The 10,818-nt window shown below is 38.7% G+C and overlaps 1 protein-coding gene across 1 annotated transcript; it reads left to right on the top strand.

The window, feature by feature from the left end:
• The first annotated feature begins 3,948 nt into the window (after positions 1–3,948).
• LOC137285090 (uncharacterized) lies at positions 3,949–7,328 on the top strand. The gene is made up of 9 exons (XM_067817298.1): positions 3,949–3,989; positions 4,190–4,281; positions 4,485–4,547; positions 4,773–4,829; positions 5,431–5,505; positions 5,678–5,743; positions 6,708–6,764; positions 6,911–6,965; positions 7,252–7,328. Exons 2-8 carry the CDS (start codon positions 4,192–4,194, stop codon positions 6,956–6,958), a joined length of 456 nt encoding a protein of 151 aa, XP_067673399.1. The 5' UTR covers positions 3,949–3,989; positions 4,190–4,191; the 3' UTR covers positions 6,959–6,965; positions 7,252–7,328.
• Positions 7,329–10,818: the final 3,490 nt, after the last annotated feature.

The raw sequence follows: 10,818 nt of genomic DNA, 5'->3' as shown, positions 1-10,818 counted from the left end.
CATTAAATGTGTATTGAAATGACAACTCCTCTTGCTTATAGAATGTGGAAAACACCTGTAAGGTTCTTGACATGTGTGGTGGCAACTAACCGTGAGGTGAGTATATTATTGAACGTGATACAGGCGAGTTAAGGTGAGGTGTAATGACGCTGTTTATAACTGATACTCTACCTAGACATGTTTCTGATGCACTGATGCTTTAGTTACTGATTTGGGTATAGTGATACTCAGCCCATTCCCGCCTGTAAACACTGATCCACGTCCATGTGCAGTGCTGATGGAACGCGTTTCTCATAACCAATTATGCTATGTACTTGACCCGGTAAACATGATTTTGTATCTTCATTGCAGATGCCAAACATGCTGCCTGTCTGTCCTTCATTCCCAGCAGACAATGTCATATGTAATACTTTGTCAATAAAAGTTATCATTTAACAAAAAAAACTCGTTTTGTTGGGTTGATCAGATTAGATACGGAGAGTAGACGGAACATATTAATATGAGGATACTCTCTGTTGTTTCAGTGGCTTAATTAAATTAAGCAAAGATGGTAAAAAAAACGATACGGATCTCTACCGACTCGTTAACTGACTGAAAAGTTTAAACACACGAAATTCACAAACGAAACTTGATGACATTCTGAGGAAATATTCAATTCGCTTTTCTCTTGTTTCCATGCTATCTATATAAGCAGTACCCTTATTCCCTGTCTGTTAACAATTTCAGTGTTATATAGATATTTTCGACTGAAGTATTTCAAGCCTTTGTCAAAAGATATTACTTATCACCCAACAACATTCTTCTCACAGAACGGGTATGAGATATAAATTCTCATTTTGAGTATCCGTATATGACACTGGGATATACGACCGAATTAAAAACAATATCAGTGTAAACATCACTGCTGGTGCTAAGTCTCTGGGGTCATAATCAGCTTTGTATACATAAGTCTACGCCCACCATATGATTTTTATAATGTGACCAAGTGAGTGAAAACAGCCATTTTTGAAGCATACACTCCTTATTGGCCACTGCTTGCGTCAATAGCATTTTTCGTATTTTATGAATGTCTCAGAAACATAAAAGGAGTGTTGGGTCCTTTCTCTTTCACCGCCCTTTCACAGGAAGTCAAACATTAACCTGTGTGCTCATTAAGGTGATACCCATAAGGTGATCAGACGCAGTTTTGTTTTTTCGATGAGCTATATAGAATCAAGATGGCTGACTCTATCCTATTTATAGACGAAACGGTGTTCTCGTGATGACTTGGATATTGTTTAAGCATATTTTACAGTATGGTTACATAAGTAGAGTTGGGTTTACACAAACATTCAAATAAAACAAAGTATTTTCACAGTTACTCATTGTCCATATGTCTACATTTTATATGCATATATCCAGAAAAAAAACACACCTACACTTGCTGATCACGCTTATTTTTACCATGCAGTTAGAACATGCATGGCTGACCCTAAACCAGTTGAAAGTCGAAACTGCGTTCCCATGCAGATGGCGCATATTAGTTACTTAACATATTTTAGGGGATCATAACACGTTAGGTGAAGAAGTGAGTGACTTAATATTTAACGACACATCGTCGATATCTCAACCATAACGTGAAGAAAACAAATTATATCAGAAAAATGAAAACATTTACAAGAATATAACCTGTCACGATGAACAGTACAAATACTAGGGTATCACATGTATGGATATAAAACTACCATGGAAAATTAAACATTCTAAGTCGTGATTGAATGAGTTAATATTTAATGTAACATCGGCAACATTTGAGCCAAATCGTGACGAGAATCATTAATATTATGCATAACAAATAGTAAGATATCTGTCAGCGAAGGACAGTAAAACAACTAGATTATCATAGATAGATATTTAAAACTAGTAATTAACTCTAAAACAGTTTAATTATAGAGGACGATAGAATGTGAAACCGGGCTATAGACATCCAACGCCTGAAAGTAGATCACCATACTAGGGACCATGGGGACCTACAATACCTTTTCTACCTGCATGGATCCTAGGATTTACATTATCCCTTCAGCCACTGGCGAGTGTAGGAAATGTCAGCCAAAATTAAAATAACAAGAATTCTATGACTGAAAACTCGGTAGTCTTAAGTTTACATCGAACGTTTTGGGACTTACGTACCCTCTCAGGACAATAATTTTAAAATACTTCAGCCACTAACAATTCTAGTTACTAATCTAAACCAGTCATCAAAATACATCTATCTACAGAAAATGTTTCTCAAAATTCAACAATGAAATCAATTCCCTTTACAAAATAATATTTAAATGAGACCTGTGTTATAAAGATCCTCAACTGTTGTACGGTAACATATTTATCCTTTATGATGAAGAACTCAACACAGTCAAGCAGGATATGCTTGACCGTCACTCTCTCATCACAAGGGATACAAAATGGAGGATCCTCGCCTTATCTGTATGCATGACTATATCTTTTATGACATCGAATCAAATTCTAGATTAGGTGCCTGACTCTGAGGGTGCGGGTTCGAATCCCGGATGGGACTCAACCGAAAAAAAGTACTAGAATTTGTACTTTACTAAGAAAGTGAAATCCCAAATATGACATATGTTGCATTTGACCACTTTCTAAATGGCATCGTGTAATCATAGCTTTCGGCCGTGGGAGTCGTGCCAATTTACACTCATCAGAGGGGTACACAAAGTACGCAGCCTAGACTACCAGTTGTCCGACTTTCATTTTTGTGGAAGTCGCGGTGACTGAGCGGGCTAGGCGGCTGACTTTGTGTGCTGGCGATTAGGTGCCTGACTGAGGGTGCGGGTTCGAATCCCGGATGGGACTCAACCGAAAAAAGTACTAGAATTTGTACTTTACTAAGAAAGTGAAATCCCAAATATGACATATGTTGCATTTGACCACTTTCTAAATGGCATCGTGTAATCATAGCTTTCGGCCGTGGGAGTCGTGCCAATTTACACTCATCAGAGGGGTACACAAAGTACGCAGCCTAGACTACCAGTTGTCCGACTTTCATTTTTGTGGAAGTCGCGGTGGCTGAGCGGGCTAGGCGGCTGACTTTGTGTGCTGGCGATTAGGTGCCTGACTCTGAGGGTGCGGGTTCGAATCCCGGATGGGACTCAACCGAAAAAAGTACTAGAATTTGTACTTTACTAAGAAAGTGAAATCCCAAATATGACATATGTTGCATTTGACCACTTTCTAAATGGCATCGTGTAATCATAGCTTTCGGCCGTGGGAGTCGTGCCAATTTACACTCATCAGAGGGGTACACAAAGTACGCAGCCTAGACTACCAGTTGTCCGACTTTCATTTTTGTGGAAGTCGCGGTGGCTGAGCGGGCTAGGCGGCTGACTTTGTGTGCTGGCGATTAGGTGCCTGACTCTGAGGGTGCGGGTTCGAATCCCGGATGGGACTCAACCGAAAAAAAGTACTAGAATTTGTACTTTATTAAGAAAGTGAAATCCCAAATATGACATATGTTGCATTTGACCACTTTCTAAATGGCATCGTGTAATCACTAGAAATAATGTTTAACTGGTATAATTTAGTAATCACACATTTGCAACATACATTTCACCAACTGTCAGTTAATTACAGATATTAGTACTTTTATTTTTTCATTCATCTCTGTGTGTATCACCATGTTCCACAGTAGGTGTCTGAAAGTTCTAATGAACACATGTTATTTTAAACAACGTCTCGACCAATAGTGTTCCAACAGGTGATGATTGCGAAAAAGAGAATATTTGTTCAGGACAGTGAGCGAAATGAATCTTTTTGATATTAATTAGGACCCCCCTTCAGTGTGATGTGATTGAATTTGTCATTAGCTAAAAACCTGGAGAATTGAAACATATATAAAGTTTTACATTTAAGCACATTTCAACAGTTTACCTTCACGGTTTCAAGTAGAATGAATACTTTCGTCGCATTTGTCGTTGCTGTTGTAGCAAGCCAAAGTGAGTGTTTTAAATGACCATGTCATTTTCAGGTCTCAGTAAATATGATGACTCGTGAATTTGGCACTCCAGCCTATTGTGTAAGAATATCAGTGCGTATAAGGAACCGCTGGCCAAGTATGATAATCGATATTGTTATAAACTGGAATTCAATGTGAATGTTTCATTAATGTTGATGCATTGACGTTACACATTTTCAGCTATGGCCTTGTCGATACAGGATGGAAGCGACACTTGTGCTGATTGCACTGCATTCTTCACTGATCGTAAGGAGATGGCGATCGAGAGGATTGTACGTACATCATGCTAATTCACATTCCTTGATTCGTAACGATCGCGGTTTTACTCTTCTTGCACAATATCTTTGGTGAAGACCGCATTTCGCTAAATTGCGTTCTTTACTGACCGTCAGGAGGTGACGGTAGGAATGACCTGTGTATTCTTAAAATAACGCATATGTATTATTAAACATATGTGAAACAACGTGTGTTTCAGGATAACGAGGAGGCAGAAATGAACAAACGCTGTTCTTCACTGGAACCTAGCAAGGTGGAGGAGGTCAGACACATTTCTCTTCGTATAAGAGTTGTTAAACAAAATCCGATATTAGCGAAATGACAATAAGACATAAGAACTACACAATCAATAACTTGTTGACTTTATCCTTTGTACAAATAAGTGATGCCCAATCTACATCCATTGCACAATACCTTTGTTTCATGCTAACATTGTCAGTATTAATATCATCGAGGGTAACACTGTGAAAACATTATGTATTTTCAGTGTAAGAGAAAAGTTGAGGAAGTATGCCAGAGGAAGAAAGACAAGGCCAACAGCCAGGTAACTGTTACCATTCATATCATCAACAAACTATCTCCCGTCGCTGAACTTATCCAGAAATACAAGATGTCGTCAGCTCACGTTTGTTGAAGGAACAGTAACTAATGCAAATATAATGCAAAATGGTACGGAATAAACGTACGAAATATAAAGCAGTTTTGATACCTGGGAAAACCACCTGCCTGTTGTTTCGTTTTATAGAGTTATAACATAAAAATTATGTACATGTACAACAATATAATTATTTTGTATACTGCACAAAAGACCTAATGGCAGGGTTTTGCAACATGATATCTGAACGTTTCCATTTACAGAGCCCTAAAGCCATGTGTGTAGCAATCCACTTCTGCCAGTCGCCTGATGTCGTCAAGATGAACAAACCTGTAAGCAAGGCAAGATAAATACCTAGTGCTTGTTCAAAAACATCTGGTTTCCACACTTCATGCACAAGATCTTCACAGCTTGTTTTTGTATCTTTGTGTCAAATTGAATTTGATACCATTATCCGATAATCTCGGCATTGCTTTTTACTGCATTTAGAAACCTATATACAAACATTAATGGGATTAATGATTTAATGTGCCATTTCATGTTTCTGCAGGTTGAGGGGAAACGCCGTTGCAAGGACTGCAAGAACTTTCTCAATGACGTCAAAGAAAAAGAAATGGCCAGTGTTGTGAGTGACAAATGTTGACAAGATTTATGCAATCAAATTTGGAATATTTGCACCGTGGACCGAAACTCAGAAAGCATGTAGTATGGTTTTGTGTGGTCAAGACGCAGACATTAAAATAAAGCTGTTGCACAATCGTGACTATCTCCTTTCAATAACTTCTTTATATTCACAGACGTCTGTAGGTGAACTGATAGAAACACGGTTCTGTGGAAAGCTTAGTGAAGATCGCCAGGAGAAGGTATACACAGAGATGTCATTATTTTCTTGTTGTAATTACTCTTCGCATTTTTACCGTTTAACATACAAAAGCCCCACCCAGCACCTTGAAACTATATGAAGGAAAAAATCGACTCTTTAGCAGACAATTCAGTGGTTGACACTACTATATGAGTAATGCTATTTTCCAGGGTATTATTATTTGCAGGAGTGTGAGGTCTTTCATTAACTGCCTAACGAAGCAAGGAGGGTGGTTAAAAAGACCGAGGGTTTCTGCCAATGATAATATGCTGAGAATTAGCATTACCGTTATTACAGATTAAATGGGTGTATTGTTAATAAAATAGGAATATAAGCAACGGCATTAGAAGCTTTCACTGTTAACAACAAACGACGGAGGTCACCCTTTTTACAAATATGGACACGTTGTAGAACAACGACCATGACCTTTGTCCATACTACCAGCCCCCATTGTTTCAGTGTTCAACAACCTTAGACGTCCAGTCGATGTTTTCATTGCTGCATGTTGTAATTCATTGTACAATTATTATGGTTGGCACCGGCAGGAAAGTACGTATCGGAAAAGTTACAGGAGTCAGAAATATCGTCCAGCCAAGTTGAAAAGAGTCGTGGGTGATTGAACTTGAACAGCTGTGATACATATGACGTCAACTAACAACAGGCTTGATAATGGCCCGTCGTCAAGCATGTTGCGTTAATTTTCAAGTTACAGTGGCCCGCTCATTTCTTATAACGTCAGGGCGTTTGTATGGAAAATTCTATCCATTGTAGCTGTAAGATGATCTAGTGCGATGACATACTTGAAACAAGCCAGTCCTTTCGTCCCTTCGTACTCTCTGTCACCAATAAAGTCTGTATAAGTGGAATTGTGAGGGTGATAGGAGTAGGGGATGGGATGTGTAAACATGCATGTGGGACTATGTACCCAGATCGATCGCATTGTATTTGAACTTTCAATGTTTCAGTGTGAAAGCTTCATAGAGACAGCTACCGAAAAGGAAATCGAGCTACTAGATTTGGTAGTAAGTAAATTAAGGGTAAATAAATGATAAAGAAAAAAGAGTCATTAATACATAGTTATTATGTATGTGAGTGTATGACTGTATGAACAACCTATTCTACCAGAGCAAAGTATATCTATTGCAATGACAACTTCTTTTGCTTATAGAATGTGGAAAACACGTGCAAGCTTCTTGATATGTGTGGTGGCAACTAACTGAAAGGTGAGTATATTGAACGTAATACAGGTGAGGTAAGGTGAGGTGTAATGACGCGGGTCTACTAACATACAATGACGCTGTTCAACACTGATATCCCACTAAAGTATTCATTATTCTGTTCAATCGATGGTAACGTTATTGATTTTGTTTAGCAATACTAACACCATTACACACTGAGACACTTTTCGTCATTTGGTCTTCATGTACGGTGTTCATGAAATGCTTTCCTTATGACGAGTTACACTATGTACTTGACCAAGTTATTTATTTTGTATCTTTCCTGTTGCAGATGACAGATATGCTGCCTGTCGATCCTTCATCCCCACCGGACAAAGTCATATGTAATATTTTGTCAATAAAACTTGTAATCTAGCTACAAATCTATTATTGGGTTAATCGCTTTAGATAAGATATAAATAGTAGATGGGACACCGTGTCGTTTCACGTGGATTTCAAAATTAAGTATAAAATAACGATAAAGATCTCAACCGACTTGTTAACAGGCATGATCGATGGACAGACGAAATCTCTAAATCATTCCTGAAACATTCAGAATCAACACTCTGAGGAAATATTTAATTCACTTTCTGTTCCTTGTGTGCAGTCTCTATAAACTTATTCCCTTTATTTTAAGAATTTCAGTTTTTGTAAACATTTTTGAATGCAAGCCTTTTTCAAGAACAAGTATGAGATATGCAGTTGACAATACTGGGCATCACGTTAGGATACTCAGTGAGTGAGTTAATAATTAATAAAACCTTAAATATTGTGACCCAATTACAACTACTGCAGTAATAATAAATAACAGCTCAAATCAGGGAAAATACACTCTCGAAACACATGCATTAAAGGAACAAAATACTACGTTTTGAAGATCTAGTAGCTTTGAAAGTTATTGGGACTTACGTATCATACGACACTGATATATCAAGGCAAATTTCTGAAATTCCTTTCATATGTTACGGTTAAATATTGTCGTGGCAAAAGGTGTAAGAATCAGCAGAATATAGCACAGAAAAGTCTAAGATATTCCATAAAATATTGAGCAAACAATGAGCAAGTTACAATGAATCACAATACAGATTTCTAGTACAATGCAGTCGAGTCACAAATCTAAGGTAATGGATCACAGAATCAAATATTAACCCATTACGTCTTGACATATAGAGTAAGAGCAGAAATACTAAATAAAGCGTCCTTACACAGAGAGCAAACAGGCACGAAGTGTCAATCTTGAATAGAGGTCAGATGATGCTGACAGACAGACGATGATATGCAGTGACACACCGATATACTTCCGCGTGGAAGTCCGTGTGTGCCCGTCAACACAACGACCAGCCTTTATATATACTGACACAGATCCTTGAACATTCCAGCAAAGCACGGCTGTATCAGTATTCTGTCAGATTCTTCCCAATACAAGTCAAAACAGGTGCTTATACAAAAGATTGCCCCAAGAGAGGTGCAGGAAGAATCTCCTTCTAACAGACTGGCGGATCCACAAATTCCAGAAAGGTCGGATACTATACAAAGCCTGTCGAATTCTTCGATCTTGACCAGAAGACATGATACGTTTGATGACCCTCCTGGGGGGACAGTTTTTTTTGTATGTATTTAAAGGAGCAATGGTATTAGGAGAAAACAATTGAGACCTTTCGGATTGAAGATTGGGAATCCACAATGTCCGGATAGTTGCAAAAACGAAATACATAGACAAAACAAATGAGGAGGATGAGAAGAGTATTCTACCTGCTAAACTAGAAACTATATATATATGGAAGATGTGAAATCCAGACAATATGCTGACAACTTATATCAACTACCACGTTTTTGTCTCGCGGCTGCCTCCTTGCACAAAAAAAATACCAAAGTAGAAAAAGAACCAAAAAACAACACTTTATGTTTATTATTGTGACAGGGGATATAAGTTATGTATTTTAGGTCACAATTACGGCACTTCGGTTATTGTTTTGGAGTAAAGTTATAAATACTTGCTATCTGGGGTTAGCGTAAGACACTTTTGAAAGGGCCAAAGAAGTAAGAGATCAAGAAACAAGGGGAGGGTGAGTGAGCGTATGAGTGGAAAACATAGGCAATGTTGGTGAGAGCCAGAAATGAAAGCAGCTAACTTTGAGAGAATGCCCTTGTGCCTGTCCACCCCGACACTAACACCTGAATAACATGAGCTGGATACATGAACATCAACTGGCCTGAAGAGTTCTGACTGAGCTGGAACTGCTACAGACAGCAGCGGTCAGCTGACCCCTGGGAGACCCCACTCCTCCAGCACTGCTTTCCCACCAGGCTACTGCATCGACTTTTGTGAATGTGAACTGGGCAGGGAGTGAGAGGAGCTGACACTGGATACACCACAAGCATGACTCACAGCAGCTTATTTTAAGCCTCTGATACATTCATGACTTTGAATAGATATATGATTGACCCTAGCAGTGACCAACAAGTACACTATGCTCGAAAAGTGACTATAACTTACCCACTTAATCACGTTATGCAAATTGTATGAATGGTGGGTGTCACTGGCCAAAGACAGCTGTTGTAGTCACCGAATTTCAATGATTTATCCGTATTATTTGGCCCTTTAGGGTCTTACTCGAGATCTGGAGTAGGTGCTTTGCAGTCATGGACTCTTTTCATTATTATTTCATTCATCTATTACTTTAATGATTGCTCAGCATGACGAAACCTATTACTTTAATAACTTTCATGACAACTTTAGATCAAAATGCTAAATAGGTAAAAATCAAATAGTTTTGAAATGAGTGGCAATTAATCGAAAAATGACAGTTTATGAATTCAAACAGAGGTTTCTTATGAGGTAGGAGCCAAAAATAAATGAAAATGAAATCATAAATATGCTTTAAAGGCGGGCAAGGTCTTGAACCACCACTAAATCAGTTGGATATCGCACCTGACACCATTTCCTCCACGTAATCTGTCGACCTGTTGAATGCAGTTAAGAGCAAAGGGTTAAAACGTACAGTAAACAGGTTGTCTTCCATCTCGCCGTTCAGATGAAATAGTGATCCATCACTGAACCAGACTAGCCTCCACTTCTAAGGTTGCAGTTCCGGACGTCACCACCACAAGCGCATGCGCCAATGCATTTCTTTCAAAACAGGACATACAACTGGCTTTCCTGGTCGAAGCCCCACTTCACGCAATCGATTTTTGACAGTTTTTCAGAAAGTCTTCATGGTATGTGCTGTGCACTCTCAACAGTTGTTAAAAGATGATGAGCAACTAAGATGTGGCGGTACTGGGTTTGGGTGGTAACTCTTGCACAACCGCTTCTTGAGCGATCTTTGGTAGAACTGGTCTGTAGGAAACGATCCCAAAGGCGCGATGTGGTGCTCTGATGAACGTTGAAATGTCGAACAGCTGCAGACTTCCACTCCCCAGCTTCAAGGCGGCCTGTGGCGTTGGTGACACTCGGACGTGGCATGATTATTTTCTCTTTTCCAGGCACAAACGAGTGACAAAATCAGACACACATGTTTCTTTTTGCAGTGATCGACATGCTATTCCCCTTATCTGCATGTGCATTTTGCTTTTCGTCTTGTCTTGATGAATGTTGCTTCAAATGTTTGTCCCGTAAAATGTTATAATCACACAAAACAAAATAGTACGGAAAAATAGTATATTTTGTTTTGTTTTGGCCGCAACTACACGAGTCCAGTGTTCACAAAATCATTTATGTATTTGTTTTCTATTTTTTTTCTTTTTCCTTTGTTGCAATAATACCAGCAGGTCCAAGACCTCCACTGATCGGGATCTGTCAGATACAGATTGATTATATCAGTTGATATATATGACTTTGGCAACTGGCTTCATTTTG

The sequence above is a fragment of the Haliotis asinina genome, chromosome 5 (assembly GCF_037392515.1).
Source record: "Haliotis asinina isolate JCU_RB_2024 chromosome 5, JCU_Hal_asi_v2, whole genome shotgun sequence".
Taxonomy (NCBI): Eukaryota; Metazoa; Mollusca; class Gastropoda; order Lepetellida; family Haliotidae; genus Haliotis; species Haliotis asinina.
The sequence above is the reverse complement of the archived record's forward strand: the minus strand, read 5'-3'. Positions and strand labels throughout refer to the sequence as shown.